Source organism: Thermothelomyces thermophilus, chromosome 5 (assembly GCF_000226095.1).
Source record: "Thermothelomyces thermophilus ATCC 42464 chromosome 5, complete sequence".
Taxonomy (NCBI): Eukaryota; Fungi; Ascomycota; class Sordariomycetes; order Sordariales; family Chaetomiaceae; genus Thermothelomyces; species Thermothelomyces thermophilus.
In genome coordinates, this window is record NC_016476.1 from 131,699 (window position 1) to 147,861 (window position 16,163).

Consider the following 16,163-nt stretch of genomic DNA (forward strand, 5'->3'; position numbering starts at 1 on the left):
GGTTTAAGAAGCGATATACCTATAAGTCTATAGTAGTAATACTAAGGATAGAAGATAATAACTATTACTAGAAGGCTAAAAGAGAAGGTACTATTATAATTAGGAGTGTTAAGAGCGATAGGGATAGGGGGTATAATATAAAAGGAGATAGAGATAAATACAAGTTATATAACTAGTTATTTAACTAGTTACAACCGGGTAGAATTAAATTTTACTACGTTTTTAAGCTTTTCAGAGCCTAGTTTATAATTGAACTATTTATAGCTATTTAAGGCTGTTATTACGATGGTAATTGAACTTGATGATACCTTTTGCAAAGACGCGAATGTATAGGAAATTTGGTGGCGATGTGTCTGGCTATATTGGCATGTCTGGGGGTTTTGGCCCTACCTGTCGGGAGACAGGTGGTAGTCCTGAATTAATTAGTCAGCACTAACCACCGGGTAGAACTGGCGATGAGGATGACATGGCCATTTCGGCCAGTAGCGACTGGCAGAGACCCATTGAATGAAACTCGCCGTGGCATGAAGCAAAGTTCCACCAATGTCACAGCTCCGGTGGGGCCGTTATAAGCTAGGGGCTATTCTGGGGGGGTGGGGGTGGGGGGCGGCAGTAGCAGTGGGCCTACACTAGAACTGGGCGCAGTAGCAGCCAATGTCAACGCCAAGTTCTCGGCACGCATGCGGAAACACACCACAATAAACTACACCGACCACGTTCTGAGCATTCCATCGAGCCCATCTCGCAACGGCAAGGTCATCGCGGCGCATGTTAGGTCACATAGAGCTGCCCCCACCGCTCGAATCCCTTGGGACGCCACGATGCAGTGATCGCCTGAACGAATTCTCCCAGGGTTTTGCTTGAGAATGGAGAGGTTTGGCCTCCGGGCAGATGGTTCGCATACCCCGTGTCCCTCGTCATCATCAACTTCGACTTTCGCCTCCCCTCCTAGAAGTCCTGTCGTTCTGACACAGCATACGGCACAGATCTCCAATGGTCCTCAATACCAACCGAACTGCTCCTCGCGGAGCTGTCGAGACGCAGTGATGCCGACGAACGACCAGCATGCGGCTCCGGGAAGAAGGGGTACTATGACACGGGCATCCACGTGTTTGCCCTCTTCCTGATTCTTACCCTGAGCACTCTGTGTATGTTACACGCTAGTTACCACAGCTTCCGCACTGCGAATTTACTGTTCTCTTCTCTGACTGTGGACGGGCGACAGCGTGCGGGTTCCCCCTCTTTTCCCAGCGCCTGACCAAGGGCAGCAAACGCCAGCGCAACATCATCTTCCTCTGCCAGCACTTCGGCACCGGCGTCCTGATGGCCACCGCCTTTGTCCACCTCCTCCCGACAGCGTTTACCTCGTTGACCGACCCATGCCTCCCGCACATCTTCAGCGAAGGATACCGGCCGCTCGCCGGGTTGATTGCCATGGTGTCTGCGTTCGTGGTGGTTGCGCTCGAGTCGTACTTGACAACGCGGGGCGCGGGACATTCCCATTCGCATCACGCCTGGGAAGAGGAGGAGGACAGCGACGACGGCGACACGGCTGGCAATGAACACGGGCACGCCGGCGAGTCCGCTTCGCGGCACCCCCGGCGCGACCTGCCGGCAAACATTGCGCTCGACGACCTGGAGGCGACAGAGGGCTTGGTCGCGGGCGCGTCGCCTCTTCCGGGATCCACGCCCACGATGGCACCTCGTCGGGACAACCCGCTCAAGAGCCAGCGAGATAGCACGCAGGGGAACGACCGCGAGTCGCTGGACCTGGATCTCGGTTTCGAGGAGCTGCGCCAGAGCCCGGAACCGAGCCAGCAACGCAAGTCCGACCCCAGGCTCCCGCCCCTCCAGCGCGTCCCCAACCCCGACGAGCAGAAGCGCATGATGCTGCAGTGCGCTCTGCTCGAGGCCGGCATCCTCTTTCATAGCGTCTTCATCGGCATGGCGTTGTCAGTCGCCACCGGCCCGACCTTTGCCGTCTTCCTCATCGCCATCTCTTTCCACCGTACGTCCGCCCCCCGCCGCTTTCTTCCTTTCTTTCGTCCCTTGTTGTTCGCAAGCTCCCGGTGTCTTGGCCTTTGTAACTGACACAGGCGACGACGACAAAACAAACAGAATGCTTCGAAGGCCTCGCCCTCGGCACGCGCATCGCCGCCCTGCACTTCCCGCGCTCCTCGCCGCGCCCGTGGCTGATGGTCCTCGCCTTCGGCGCCACGACGCCCGTCGGCCAGGCCATCGGCCTGTTCGTGCACAGCTTCTACGACCCAATGAGCCAGACCGGCCTGCTGATGGTGGGGTTCATGAACGCCATCTCGAGCGGCCTGTTGTTGTTTGCCGGCCTGGTCCAGCTGCTGGCCGAGGACTTTCTGAGCGAGAAGAGCTACAAGGTGCTGAAAGGGAGGAGGAGGGTGAACGCCTTCCTTGCCGTCGTCAGCGGCGCTGGGCTGATGGCTGTTGTCGGGGCCTTTGCCTGAGATGTCTTTGTATCTATGTACAAGCAAAAGACGGAAAGCGACTCGGAAAAGGGTTAGGTGCATGGGTGTATAGGACATGTATTGGTCTGGTGCTTGCATTGTATTCCTTCTGCTTTGTCCTGTCCTGCGCATACATGTATAGTTGATTATAGATGGGACGGCGTTGTGGCTGTTATTTATGTATGTACATTTGCACCGAGGGGTTGATCCGTATATAATATCTATAATATCATAGGATGGAACCCCGTTTTTTCTTCTTCTCTGTCCGCCGCTCCATCACCTACTCCAGCATCACACCAGGTAGTAGCGGGCTTTGGCTTGTTCGCTCACTGGGCCCCTTGCACATACTGATCAAAGGTCGCTTTGGGCACCTTGGCGTCGTTTAACGACGCGGCGAAGGTGCCGATATTGTCGTGGATCTGGAAGCTGCTCGAGCTGTCGGCGGGCTGCGACACGGGACTCTTGCTGACGGCCCACGCAAAGGTGTTGACGGCCGTGGTGCTCAGCGCGCTGCCGTTCCACCGGCTGCATCCCGAGCAAACCGTCTCGACCGTCCAGTGCGTCGAGTTGGTCTCGGCCGAGATGATGCGGTACGTCGCCGACGAGTACACCGTGGGGAGGCTCCGTCCACTTGATTTTGTCTCCCGGCACGCTTGTCAGCTCTCATCGATTCGTTCACAGCACAGGGGTAATTAGGGGTACAAAACAAAAAAAAAAAAAAAGGGAAAGGAGGGACGAAGACGTACGTTGCCCACCGCGAAGAAACCGTCGCCCCTCCGCTGCCGTTGGGCCACGCCACCGTCAGCGGGTTGAGCGTCATGCCGCCGCCCCAGGAGAAGCCGGCCCAGCCGAGCGAGGCGGGCGCGACAATCTGCAGCAGCGTCTGGAAGTCGGTGTTGGTCGACGCGCTGTCGGGGACGGCGATGCGGAAGACGGGGATCGTGGGGCCCCACGAGTACTCGAGGTAGCAGATCTGCGTGCTCGGGCTGCAGTACCGCGACGTGCTCTGTCTCTTGTCCAGCGCCGGCGCCGGCGCCGTCGCGAAGGCGTGGCCTCCCCTCAAGCTGCCGAGCAACAGGACGAGGCAGAAGGAGAAGACGTTGGCGATGGCAGTACGCATTCTGATCTCGCGACAGCAGGGCCCTTTTTTTCGTGGGTGGGTTGGGAAAGAAAAGGCTTCTAGAAGATCTAAATGGTTGGGTATATAATAATATGTGTTGCGCTACTTGTAAGGTACCGTATTCCTGACGATCGCTAGCCTCCGAGTTTCCAGACTGGGATGGCGTAGAGATCGGCGTTGTGTGTGTACGGCTTCCCTTCATGTATATATATGCAAAGCAGATTCATTACCGTTCCGGATAAAATGGGGCCCGGGGAACAATATCGGCCTGCCATAGCGTGTCAAAGTTTAGCTGTTTGTAATTGGGCCATCGTCCGGTCCTACGGGCTTAGGCTGAAGACGAAGGCTACAATCAAGCTGATTATGAAACCGCATTGTTGATCTGATAGAAGTCAGGTAGCCTCGAAATCTGTTTCCCCGGGGGGGGGGGGGGGGGAGGGGGACTCACGGGGTTAGTAAGACGGATGGCGCGTGTAAGAGAAGATTGGTGGAAATGAGGTGACGCGACTTCATAGGTAATTAACGGAAGTAGTCAAAAGAGAAAATAGGAAGAAGACACAGGGGAGAACAAACCGAGAACGAAAAAAAAAAAAAAAAAAAAAAGCCTTGATCGAAATCAGTTGTCTGAAATCAGTTGCCTCATATCCTCACACCGAGAATGAGAGCATTGTAGAGCACAGTTGATTCAATGATTCATATTGCGACTTATTAGCGTACCGCTTCCGGCGAGTGTGGTGAGCTGACGAGGACTTGCTGTCCATCTCTGTCTCCTAAAATTCGGATAGTCATGTTGTTTCGGGGGCTGCCTCCTGTTGAGTCCCGTAGATCCCCGACTGCGAGATTCTCAACTGATGGACAGACGCCTGCTCGAGCAGCTCGTATGCTATCCGCGTCCCCATGGCTGTGTCTACGAGACGGGCGTAATCATATTGCGCAGTTTCAGCCTCCCTAGACCCGGCATGACGTGACCTGCCAGGTGTCATCGATCCTCACCTCTGATCCAGAGTGTCGATGTCTTCGTTCGTACCGGTGTTGTCTGAACCTGCACTAGTCGAGGGCGTACGCCTTCACGGGAAAGAATTCCAACTAAGATGACTACTTACTAGTCTCTGGAGAAGTCGACAGCGAGACGGAGATCAGACTGGAGAAGGCTGAGGTTGGCCGTGCCCGAGAAGACTTCTACTAAGCACGGGCAGGAGAGGAGACCAGAGATCTGTTCATTTGCTCTCCGTCTGACTGACCGCGGCCAGGCAGCGGTGTTTTTTTTGTTTGCCCAGTCGATAGATGACTGGCCAAATATGCTAATTATGCCACGGTCGTGAGTTCTTGACCGATGCCTTCATGTAGGTCTATTGACAAATCGAACAGGTCGAAAGCACTGACAAATGGGGCTGTTATCGACAATGGAAGAACGTAGATTTCATTCGTCTGGTGTGCCATGATTGTAGTTAGATGTTAGGCAAGACTATGGAACGTGGCTTCCCGCTCAATGGAAGAGAAGAACCGGCGAAGAATCGAAACTTATAATGGCATTGGAAAGAAGGTCTCGCACGAACCCGTCATAGCGGCACCGCGGGCCTCCGGGCGATTCATCGATGGCCTTGATGCCCTGGATCCCGACGTTAAAGATGACTATGATCGGGCGTTAGCGGCGGCCGAAGTAGCTGCCCGTGAGGATTACGAAGATGTTGTTGCTTTGGGATCGTTAGGATGTTTCAAAACATCAGAGAACTAATCTACCTACGATACATTTGGTTGATACTGTTAATGCTATTGATGCTGTTATAGTTGCTGCTGGCTGGATGGATAGATGGAATGGATGGAATTTATTTCGCCTGGAAGCACTGAGCCTAAAGGGCCTTGGCACGCTAACTATATACGATTCGTTGGCTTCTGCCATAGTCTCTCGTACAAGCCCTCTCCTCTTTCCCCTTTTCTCAGGCCACCTCTTGCCTCTTGTCTTGATTGTTAGCAGATCGACTTGGAGGCTGCTTTCTCTAGGTGTTCAGCGTCCTATCGTCAGCAGCTAAAGCGGGATCTGCTGGTTAAGGCTGTATGGTGTTAGTAGCGTTCCCCTACAATGTTTGCTCCAGTCGTTGTCTTTGATGCTGGCATTGTAGCGGGCGGCGGCCGGACTGGCAGCTGTCAGGGAATTCTAGTTATATAACTGGTGGTATGCTTGCTAAGGATTCCCCAAGGTAAATGTGCATGTGATATTTTTGAGAATCTCCCTTGACGTTTCTTTCGTCACAAGGTTAACACACTGTAGTATCATCCGATCTATCAAGATTGATGACTCAATGGGAGCTAGACTTCAAGCCGATCCTCCACGAAAAGAAAATACCCAACGTACCTTAGAAGCAGTGGTAGATCCAGACCGCCATCTAGCGGTTCCGACGCCTCCCTACGCCCCGATCCATCCTGCGAAATTTGTAACGGCAAAGGCTCACTGCAGCCCCCTCTAACTCTCTGGGCGGCCAACCCGATCTGAGGACCCAGTCCAGGTATGGCCCTCTTTCGGCTCGAGTGGTAGCACGATCTCCGAAGGATCCTCGAGTCTCGCCCAAGTCTCCGGTGGAACCCGTGCCTTCACCCATTCTGCCGCGTCAGGACAATCCTGTACAAATCGTAGAAGCTCCTCAGTCAAGCCCAGGTTACTGAGTAACGTGTTGTGGAGCATCTTTCGTTTCACACGTATTTCCTCGGCGCGGGATTTGTAACGCCTTGGAGTTCGCCGCTTAGGGTACTCCTGAATAAGGAGGTGGTATGCAACCCGTTGGAATGGATAATGCCGGAGCTCACGACGCACCCTACCAGGGAGCGGGTCACGCATCATCACACTGTAGCGCAGTAAGTTAAACAGCCACGGCGGTAGGCAGCCGGAGAGATTGAGGCAGACAAACAATTCTTTTCCGGTCCATCGATACCATATAATCGGCGGGTCCGGCGGCGGACTCGGGTCCGGGCCGTGGTGGTCGACAAGGAACCAGCACTCGACGTTATCCAGGGCAAAGTGGCAGTGGTAGCTCCAGTCGCGCTCGCGGAATTTGTCGTACTCGCGCTGCCAGACGTGCTGGCAGATCAGGTTCACCATTGCGTCGTATCTCTCCCCAAACTCGGTAGACCTGTCGCCGGAAACGAGGTGCGTTTGGGTCTGCACCAATACGCGGATAGGACGGTCAAGATCGGAGGTGTTGTCGGCAGCGGCGGCCTCAGTCAAGGTGGGGTCGACAACATTGGGAACGTCCATTGAATGAGTATTGATGCGGTGATTTAGGGAGTCTTGCGAGTTCTGATTGGGTTAAAGAGGAAACCGCGGTCGGTTTCTCGGCAATACGCTGTATATCCTGAAGTCTGCAGAAATGGGAGGCCTAAGATGCTTAAATAAAAGTGGGAGTGAAGACGGCCGATTCTGAGCCTGCTGGCAAGGCGAGGTAAGGTAAGATCATAATTACAGGTATCTTTCCAAACATTCTTTGGCTTTGGGGTTTGTTTCTTAGATGGCCTGCAGCACGCCTAAGCCGGCACTTAGGCAGCAGTAAGCGCGTGTAGGTATATACATACATACATACACCTTAAGCGCGTTGTGCAGGGAGATGGTAAATAACCACCATGGCTGGTACTGCGCCGGTACATACATCGATGGGCCTGTGCGCGGCCTGAACGCCACCGTCGGAAATTGCGACCTACTGGACCTCTTTTTCCTACACCCAGCAGGCCAAAAAACGCGGTCTGCGCATCATCACCAATATTCGCGTCTAAGCAGGACCGATCTCGACCATGGCTAGCTCTAGGCTAGCCTTGGCACTTCGACACTCCCTCCTATGGCCAAGAACAGTGGCTTTGCAAAGCGTCCGGCGACCTGCCTACCTAATTTCCCCATTCTGGAATCATCTTCCCGGACTATCGTTACTCCAATTTTGGCAATACCGTACCCAGCATACTATAGGTTCGTCAAGAACTAGGCGCTCCGAGCCCTTCCTAGTGGACTCGGCGATTCGCGGCGATTCAGGAAGGATATACAAAGTTGAGGAGATTCTATCGGTGCGCCGAAAGCCCCTGTTGTGTGTGTACCGCGCCAGGTGTGTTCTTAGTGTGTTCTTTTGTCTTGCGCGCGCCAGGCGGTGAGAAGGAAAAGGAAACTGACCGACACCTTCGCCGACAGTTCCGAAGGGAAGCAGTTCATCCTGAAGGACATGATCAAAGGGGAGTTCGACTATCAACTGTCCCTGCAGACCCCCCTTGCCCCATGCCCAAATATCAGGGTGCTGGTTGACACCATTCGCGACGACGAGATGTTTGTCTATGACTTCCTCCCAGGCGACCTCCTCCATCTCTCCCAGCAGGCCCTGTCAACGCAGACACGGAGGCACATCCTAAAGAGTGCCCTCCTCGGACTTGCCGAATTGCATGACAGAGGCATTATCCACACAGGTTTTTAAACACCCTACCAACCCCTAGACCCCAGCTGCACAGGCGCTGACTTTCGCAGACATCAAGCCTAACAACATCCTCCTGGACTACGACACGTCCGGCCCAGATATCCGCATCACCCAAGTGCGTATCTCGGACCTAGAAGATTCTGTACTCCTTGGCCCAGGCAAGAGCATAAAAGGCTGTCTCTGCGGCAACGAGCTCTGGCGGAGCCCCGAGTCCTGGGCGCGGGCCAAGCAAAATACTCCATCCGACATCTACTCGTTCGCCATCATGGCTATCTACGTCATGAGCAACGAGATAGTCTTCCGCGTGAGTGACGAGGAGCTGAAGAGCGACATGGCTTGGTGGCACATTCTCCGGCGTCACATCTCGTACTTTGCCGACGAGAGTGGGTTTCAGGGTCTACTTGGTCATATCGGGGAGGACAACCCCTTCTTCGAGCGGCTGATTGCCCTGACTGGCGACTTTAACGCCGAGAAACCCAGGCAGCCGTTCGCCCTTTGGCATTACGTGGAGCCGGATTTCCGCGACTTGGTGGGCAAGATGGCGAATCTGGATCCGAACAGAAGGATAACCGCGAGGGAGGCTTTAGAGCATCCTTGGTTTAAGAAGGCAGTGTTGTAGTTCTAAGGGGTAGGCTGCAAGCGTCGGCGCGTAGCACGCCCAGGGCTTCTGCATGGCACTACAGAACTGAAACAGTCTCTCTACAAGTCTCCGTTTCACGCCCACGTCTTGAGCCAGGATTTTTCAAGCCTCAATGTTCACAGCACCCGTGGAGATCAACAACTCAATTAAGCATTAGGTAATATACCCCTGAGAAAGTATATGGTACTAAATTCCCTAGTAGCATAGACAGTCCGGAAGATCAGAATCCGCCTAGTATTATATATTTAAGCTATTTCTTCTCAGTAAGTAGCTCGTACTTTATCTTAATTAGAAATTAATATTATAATAAAGGGTAGGAATATCTACGTTTATAAAGATAACTACCTAAAGGACCCTATCGGGATTGCCGCGTCACCGCTTTAGCCCGATCTATCGGCTACGGATGAGATAGATCAGTCTAGGAGTGAAAAGAGCCTAGGAGAAGCAGTCATGAAAGAGGGGATGATGATGATCACATGTCTATAACTTCTGGCCGACGGTACAAGTCTTCCTACTACGGAGACCTCACATCTGGGGTTAGCACCGGTTGGTAATGGTATGGGCGGCGGCGTAGGTTTGTTATAAGCAAACGGAGGCACACCCGAGGATGGAGATTTAGGGTTTATATAGCCCTTGTCAGAAGACCAATGGGAAACCTTCCTCATACGTGAATTTGAGACCAACGCGTAGGATTTGGATTATAGGCCATATCCTATAGAGGAGCCTCAGTGATCATGGCTCTCCGGAACCACATCATACTTCAGGAGAATAAACGCAATTCTACCACTCGTCGCCTCTATCTTCTTATCTTTGTCAAGTCAGAGGATGTCACCATTCTGTAGCGTGATCTTTTCCTCCCTATCCGACTTTCTAACCATAACCTTGTAGGTCGTTCGTAATCCTCTAGAAGGAGAACTGCCTGTAACTACTGTCCTCTCCCCTGGCATTTAGGGCGGCAGGACAACTACAACCAAATGAATCTAGCCATCTGTAGGTAGGCCTCCTTCTAGATAGATAAGTCTAACTTCACGCCGAAGCTAGATTGTCTTGCCTTGGCCCTTTGCTTCTTATTTAATAGACCATTGCTATACTTCTAATTAGTAAAGTACATTCCACGAGAGATCGTTAACCTTTGCTCACCTTGTTTTCGTCTTCGTCTGTGTAGAATGTGCTAATAACATTCTTGATCTCCCGCCGCTGTATTATATCTTCTAGCGGCATTGCCCGGAGACCTTCGAGCTTCAGAGTCAACTCTTCGTTATCAAGGCAGACTCTTTTAGCGAACCTCCGAAAACCTTCTGTCGCTTTAAGGAGAGACATATAGTAGCAAGAATCAATTTATATTGGGGAATCTAAGAACAATTTGAGTAGAAATCGCTAACGTTAAATATATGCCATTCTATATTGTACGAGCGACAGAGCCTTGCCCAAATTTATAGTTGCTAAGACGAACTAGTCTATGCTAATAGCGACAGTTCTAATAGTGATAGTGTAGAGTTCGAGATGGGAATGGAGGCATTCTTATAACTGCTTACTATTAAGCTTAGTACTAAGCTGATTAGGCTACCGATAGGTGTCAAGAACTCCCGAACTACGGTCCGTCAGTTAGATGCTTACCTTTAATCTCTAATATCACTCTATGTCGGAAGCTGTGGAGCTTCCAAGCGTATTAGCCACGCGTTTGCCACAGCTGTATGAGGCTGTTCAACGCATTGGCCAGTCCCTTTGTCTATAAATACCACTCGTTTTTGTCTCCTTTGTAGATAGCTTCAACAAGGCACTGTCTCCTTCGTACAGCCACCCACTGCAGACTGCTTTCAACGCTCCCGGAGCTTCCACTGCGTTCGGCACTCTACCATTAACAGTTCCTCACACATCATCCCTGGCGCCCGTCACAGCCGACCCTACAGGATAACCAGACATTTCACATTGCCAGTACACCAGAACGAAGCCATTGACCACTAAAACGCCGTGAGCACTTCAGCCAGTCCCTCCATCCGGCAACTGAAACTGAATATATGTATATGCGGACATGGATAATACCCCACTTTCTCATGACCCGACCATCATCCAAAACCGACTATCTAAAACGCCCTGGACGGCAAGTCAGCGAAGCCGTCAGGCCACGTCGGTTCGCGTCTAATCTAATTGGAGCCGAGGTCCTCAGCCAATGTCCGCGGGATCATCTCTGAAAAATCACTCGTGCCTTCTCATCCGGATGAGGTGCCCGATGCCGCACTCCCAGAGAGCCACACCGTCGCCCTCGATCTCTGCTGTTTACGTTGAGACCCCCACCCACGCCGAAACCAGCCTTGGACTGACTGACCAAGCCCGAGCCAAGCCCAGGTCCGCAACTGAGTCCTCTGACGCTGAACCGGCACGGCTAGGCATTTTATACTACAGCTACTTGCCCCGTCGGAGGAACGGGCCGCTTTTCGGTGTTTACTGGTACATAGCAAGATTGATCCGAGCCCAATCAGTGCATGCGAATAAGTGATAACAGGCAGTTCAACCGGTGAAGTGCCGCCCAATCCCGATGCAGCAACCTCAAGGCCGCCGCAGCTCGCTGCCTAGCTACCCGACAAAGAACCCCACCACAACCAGTTAAAAAGAGCTATCCTCACGATCCTCACCGGGAAAGGTGCATCAATGCACACCACTGATTGGACGTCCGGTCACCAAAATTGTGCATAATCGAGGAGGGGCATTTTTGCAAGCCCGATGGCAGACTCATTGCGCAAGGTTTGGAACAGGTAGTCACACTGCCTTGGCCAAAAGAAGTACCCGGCACCTCGATGTACACGTGTGACTGTGCATTGTCGTTGCTTCACCTGGATGTGCGGATGACCCCGTAACTCCCTGGGTATAGTACCTGCACGGTACAATGTCATTCACGCAAGGACAGCCTTCCCCTTAGCTGCACAAGAGGCTGAGATGGCTGTTCAGTGCCGGCACATGTAGGCAGGCGGCCCAGCCGTATATATATGTGCTTATTCGCCTCCTAGTCATGTACACAGCCCCAAGTCTTTCCTCTCATCAGTCTACGACAACATTTGTTTCATTTATGTGAGTTGAACAAATCCCCATTCTGCAAGGGGTACAGTCCAAGTTTGGGTCTTGTCCGAGTCCGCCGCCAGACGAACCATAAGCAGAGGCAAGTCTTTGTCTAAGGTATGTACGTCTTGTTTCATCCTTTGGAGAATTTGCAGTCGAGTCCCACTAAATGAGCGGCAATTCCACAATGCCAGAAACGCCATGTGTCAACCCCGCAACAGAAGGTCTGTATAGGCTCATTGCTGATAACTGGTAGGTCGCCCAGCCGCTATCAGCTGTCTACGGTAGCATCACTACACGTGTAAACCGCCCAACTGTTAGACTTCCTCTGCATCACCCCACAATGGCACCCTTCCTCCGCATGCCATTTCGCTCACTCTCGGCCGACAATCTTATCTCCAGGGGCGCCGCCGGCCATGTTTTCCATATTAGCCCAAACATCGTCTTGAAGTGTCCTACCAAGTTCGACAATGGCTTGCCCGAGCAGATTAAGGAAATGGAAGAGAGCAGCAAGAAAATTGAGGCCGAGAAGGCGGTATATCGCATCCTGATGGAGCACCCACACCCAAATATCGTCCAGTGCATCCTCTGTGTCCCGGAAGGCATCTTCCTACGCCGAATGGAATCTACGCTTCAAGAACGGCTATCCCAGTCTCGGAAGGCTACCATTCCGGCCCGTACCCAGGAACGATGGGTTCTACAGCTAACCAGTGCTGTCGCTTGGCTCGAACGTCTCGGCCTCGTTCACGGCGATCTCCGGCCGGCCAATATCCTTCTTGATGCAAACGACAATATCCAACTTAGCGACTTTGACGCGACCGTCAAGCCGGGCGCAGAACTTATAGTAGCAAGCGAGCCTTTCTGCAAGATGGACGAGAATTTCGAAACGCCGCCTGCTGGTCCGGTCAGCGAACAGTTCTCGCTTGCCTCGTGTATCTACACCATCCGATTTGGACACTGGCCTTGGCACGAACTCGATCCCCGAGCTAGGGGTGAGAAGCTGAGGAGGAATAAGTTTCCGTCGGTTTCGGCAGATATAGTCTTTGGCGACGTGACGACGCGGTGCTGGCACGGCGAATATACATCCATCGCGTCTGTCCAGCAAGATGTCCTCTCCCGGCTTGGACGGAGTATTGCTAAAGACGAAGCTTTGATGCAAGTAGCCATTGAGGAAATTGCTACGCAGTATCCTCTGCTGAGAGCTGAATGTGAGAGATTCGTGGCAACGCAGGCGCGGGAAAGAAGCTCCTAGAAAAGGAAAACTGTTAGACGTTAGCTTACCATATCGTGTATGATCTAGCCTATCATGTTCTGTACAATGCACCCCCGTTTAGATTCGCAATTTGTCTCTTTTCTGTGTATTAGGTTGCGTGAAGTAATTATGCCTGAATGTCTGCTCTGCTCCCGAATACCGACCGGATCCAAGGTTAGACAACTAACGAACAACTTCTCTATGCCAACTGAAGTCCTGCTTCCTGCTTCCCTGGGTCTCTGTTGTTTCATCTGATACAACTGCACTTCGCGCTGTGTCTCTTGCATGTTTCGCGCCTCTCTGTTAGTAGCAGTCCAGCCACCGTTGCGAGCAAGTGTCAGCAAATGATCCACCGTGCAAGTTGAAATCAGCAACCTACCGTACACACACCAATTAATTACTAGCTAGTAGCTAAGTTCTAAGTAGGCAGCTAGAATATACACGGATATCTTTTCTGGAAAATCGAAGCAATATATCCTTCGACTACGGTCCGCTTCATGCACCTCGTCTCGCGGTCCTAATGATGTTTGAAGCGGAGCCCCATAGCTCCGTAGGCTCGATGCGCGAAACTATTGAACTGATGATGACTCTCACACCACCATACAAACACCTCAACCAAACTCTCCTCCAGTCAGATGGAGAGAAGCGTGGGTACAATGCATCCGGGGCATGCAGACACCCAGGGCGACGACAAACACAACGCCTCCCGATCGCAATAGACAACAGAAATAAAAACAACCGTGTCGATGCCCCTCAGGGAAGATGAAAAGGAACCCACGTACGTGGGAAGCGAAGGGATTCCTCAAAGGTAGAAAGTCCATTGCGTAGTTGTCTGCTTTGTTTTGTCTGTATTGGTGTCCCTAATACTAGTACACGCCCAGAGATTCGGCCAATGAAGGCCCTACTTCAACATGACTATACTTGCTTTGTCTAGGCAGACGAGCAGAGTCCAACGGGCACCGAAAATGGAGCAGCCACAGCAGGAGGAAATACCTAATCACTGCAGCTTCCCGGCCGGTTTGGCTCTAACACATGTCTCTGCCACATGTGGTTGGCTGGTGCGGCAAACCGGTCATAGTTGCTAAGCCCACTGATGAAAGATGGTGGTTCCAATAGATGGAAGAAGGTGGTAGTATTCAAAATAGTTCAAAAGTGCGATGTCTTCTTCCTACGTTTGCTGGCCCTGTGGCTCTGTATAAGTAGAGGGTAGGAACAAAGAACCCTCCGTTTGCCGGTCCGTTTGCCAGATCCACGGGGCTTATCTAACCTTACATGACAAACGCGTCCGCAGACAAACGAACTGTATCACCCACCTACTGTTCGTTGTTTTCTGGTTATTTGTCTGGCTGCAGTACGGAGTATAAGTATTACCTATTACCTACAGCACTCTCTCCCTCTCCAACGCCTCGATTCGTCACAAGTTTCTCCTGATCAGAAGCCCCAACAGATCTCTTTTGCTAGCTGGACCTGGCGAACTCATCTCTGCAGTGTCATCTCGATCATCTCGGTCAACTCGCTTCCAGGTTTGCCGGGCCAGAGCTGGTGCGGCTGGAGCAGTCATTGGCAGGTCGCTGGTAGGGTTATTAGTTAGTTTCATCCCATCACAGGTTCGTGGACCTCACCGCATTCTGCCCCGGGCTCTGAAGACAACGGTACTTACATAATTAATCAAAACCGCCGAAATCCCGCCTGAAGCTCGATTCTTCTCTTCACATCTCCGCCAACCACGCCCGCTGCAATCGAAAGAGCCACTCCGAGATCCTGCTATCTGAAGCGAAGGTCCGATTTATAATTACGCTTAGTCGCCGAGCCACCCAATTCTAAACTAATCGAACGCCGGCTCATCAGAATTGCGCAGGAGCGAGGGCGGACATCTCCAGATCATCGCAAGACGTAAGTAAACACCACGCGAAATACCCATGATTTTGTGCTGCCCGCCAGCAAACCGACATACGGGAGCGCATATCACCCTGCCTGTGTGCAACAGATTCCCAACTATTGAGCCCCTACCATATCTATTCAGAGTCCATTCTATTCTAAAGAAGCATTGAGAAAGAGACCCCTAAACTCGCCACAAAGCTAACACACAATCCTAGCACCCATATTTTAAGTTGTGGAAAGGACACCGTCTGTTGTCCTCTACATATCGCATATCCGTCATCAAAGATGGCCGAGCATTGTAACGCCTGCCATAAGGCGCCTCCCGAGGTGACTCTGAAGCGCTGCGCCAAGTGCTCAGTCACTCCCTACTGCTCTCGCGACTGCCAGAAAGCGGACTGGAAGGCTCACAAGAAGGTATGCGGCAAGGGCGGCGGCAACACCGCCTCCGGCTCCTCCAGTAATGCTTCCAACATCCCGAGGGCCGACACGCTGCTCTCGCCGCCCAAGAGCCTGGACCAGCACATTGCCAAACCTTTCACCCGCCTCGACAACGGGACCTGGCTGCACGACCGCCCGGAGAAGGACGTGTACCGCCTTCTCATCGACGCCTACCGCCTGCGCGTCGAGGACAACTACAAGCTGGAAGGCGAGAACGTTGATCTCTATGCAGGAGAGCCCAGCGGGCTGAACGGCCTCAAGCGCTTCATTCGGCTCGCGGGCTCGCGGCCCGGCCTTCTCCCGCCGTGGTGGAATGCAGAGAAGCAGCGCAAATGCGAGGCTTTCGGCATGGACTCGTCCAACTTCCAGGACCTGCGCTGTGCCGTGGAGAAGAGCGACATCATCGACCACTACGGCGATCCACGCTTTCCGATGCAGCTGCGCATGTTTGCCGAGGCCGTCTATGGCCGCGGCCCGGGCGGACAGAGCGGCGCCCCCATGAGAAAGATGATGGCGGCTATGGAATAGGGAACTGCCGGGTCAGATTCCGCCGTGGCTTCCACGATCGACGTTCTTACGGGAAACATGTCCTCTACGTCTTCCTCTTGGAGGAACCGGTAGTGGGCTGCACTGCGTGGTAAAGAAGTCCTTCTACTTGACCGGGCAAGAAGAGGATCAGAAGGCATATCGGAAACAATAACAGCTAAGATCTTTGAGGGTTGATCTTCCTTGTGCAGAGTGAGGGCAGGTCCTTAGAGGGACACGAATCTCTCTGTTTTGACGGGATGGGTCAGTTAATTCTCGACCTGAAAGAATCCGTAATTATTCTTGAGCCTCGGCCTACGAAAAAAAGTAAAAG

General features: G+C 52.5%; 6 protein-coding genes across 6 annotated transcripts; 4 read left to right on the forward strand and 2 right to left on the reverse strand.

The window, feature by feature from the left end:
- Window positions 1-866: 866 nt before the first annotated feature.
- Window positions 867-2,477, forward strand: MYCTH_54374 (uncharacterized protein; the record flags this gene model as incomplete). The annotated part of the gene is made up of 4 exons (XM_003664715.1): window positions 867-894; window positions 987-1,148; window positions 1,226-2,008; window positions 2,119-2,477. The coding sequence occupies 4 exons, from the start codon at window positions 867-869 to the stop codon at window positions 2,475-2,477; spliced, it is 1,332 nt and encodes a 443-aa protein (XP_003664763.1).
- Window positions 2,478-2,803: 326 nt separating this feature from the next.
- On the reverse strand, window positions 2,804-3,597 carry MYCTH_2119721 (uncharacterized protein; the record flags this gene model as incomplete). The annotated part of the gene is made up of 2 exons (XM_003664716.1): window positions 2,804-3,107; window positions 3,224-3,597. The coding sequence occupies 2 exons, from the start codon at window positions 3,595-3,597 to the stop codon at window positions 2,804-2,806; spliced, it is 678 nt and encodes a 225-aa protein (XP_003664764.1).
- A 2,189-nt stretch (window positions 3,598-5,786) lies between these two features.
- MYCTH_2307894 (uncharacterized protein) lies at window positions 5,787-7,154 on the reverse strand. Its single transcript, XM_003664717.1, has 3 exons — window positions 6,501-7,154; window positions 5,951-6,437; window positions 5,787-5,838 (listed from the first exon to the last, which is right to left on the reverse strand). Exons 1-2 carry the CDS (start codon window positions 6,845-6,847, stop codon window positions 6,059-6,061), a joined length of 726 nt encoding a protein of 241 aa, XP_003664765.1. The 5' UTR covers window positions 6,848-7,154; the 3' UTR covers window positions 5,787-5,838; window positions 5,951-6,058.
- Window positions 7,155-7,211: 57 nt separating this feature from the next.
- Window positions 7,212-8,848, forward strand: MYCTH_2307897 (uncharacterized protein). The gene is made up of 3 exons (XM_003664718.1): window positions 7,212-7,679; window positions 7,763-8,031; window positions 8,090-8,848. Exons 1-3 carry the CDS (start codon window positions 7,378-7,380, stop codon window positions 8,656-8,658), a joined length of 1,140 nt encoding a protein of 379 aa, XP_003664766.1. The 5' UTR covers window positions 7,212-7,377; the 3' UTR covers window positions 8,659-8,848.
- A 3,006-nt stretch (window positions 8,849-11,854) lies between these two features.
- Window positions 11,855-13,073, forward strand: MYCTH_2307898 (uncharacterized protein). Its single transcript, XM_003664719.1, has one exon. The coding sequence runs from the start codon at window positions 12,077-12,079 to the stop codon at window positions 12,983-12,985; it is 909 nt and encodes a 302-aa protein (XP_003664767.1). The 5' UTR covers window positions 11,855-12,076; the 3' UTR covers window positions 12,986-13,073.
- Window positions 13,074-15,196: 2,123 nt separating this feature from the next.
- MYCTH_16152 (uncharacterized protein) lies at window positions 15,197-15,832 on the forward strand (the record flags this gene model as incomplete). Its single annotated transcript, XM_003664720.2, has 1 exon — window positions 15,197-15,832. A coding segment is annotated over one exon (636 nt), but the record flags the coding sequence as incomplete, so codon positions are not given.
- Between the last annotated feature and the right edge of the window lie 331 nt (window positions 15,833-16,163).

Coding starts and splice junctions, on each gene's coding strand:
- MYCTH_2307894 (XM_003664717.1), bottom strand. CDS start 6,847: ATGGACGTTCCCAATGTTGTCGACCCCACCTTGACTGAGGCCGCCGCT. Junction 6,438..6,500: donor CGATGGACCGGAAAAGAATT/GTTTGTCTGCCT, acceptor ACTGCGCTACAG/TGTGATGATGCGTGACCCGC.
- MYCTH_2307897 (XM_003664718.1), top strand. CDS start 7,378: ATGGCTAGCTCTAGGCTAGCCTTGGCACTTCGACACTCCCTCCTATGG. Junction 7,680..7,762: donor TTGTGTGTGTACCGCGCCAG/GTGTGTTCTTAG, acceptor CTTCGCCGACAG/TTCCGAAGGGAAGCAGTTCA. Junction 8,032..8,089: donor CAGAGGCATTATCCACACAG/GTTTTTAAACAC, acceptor TGACTTTCGCAG/ACATCAAGCCTAACAACATC.
- MYCTH_2307898 (XM_003664719.1), top strand. CDS start 12,077: ATGGCACCCTTCCTCCGCATGCCATTTCGCTCACTCTCGGCCGACAAT.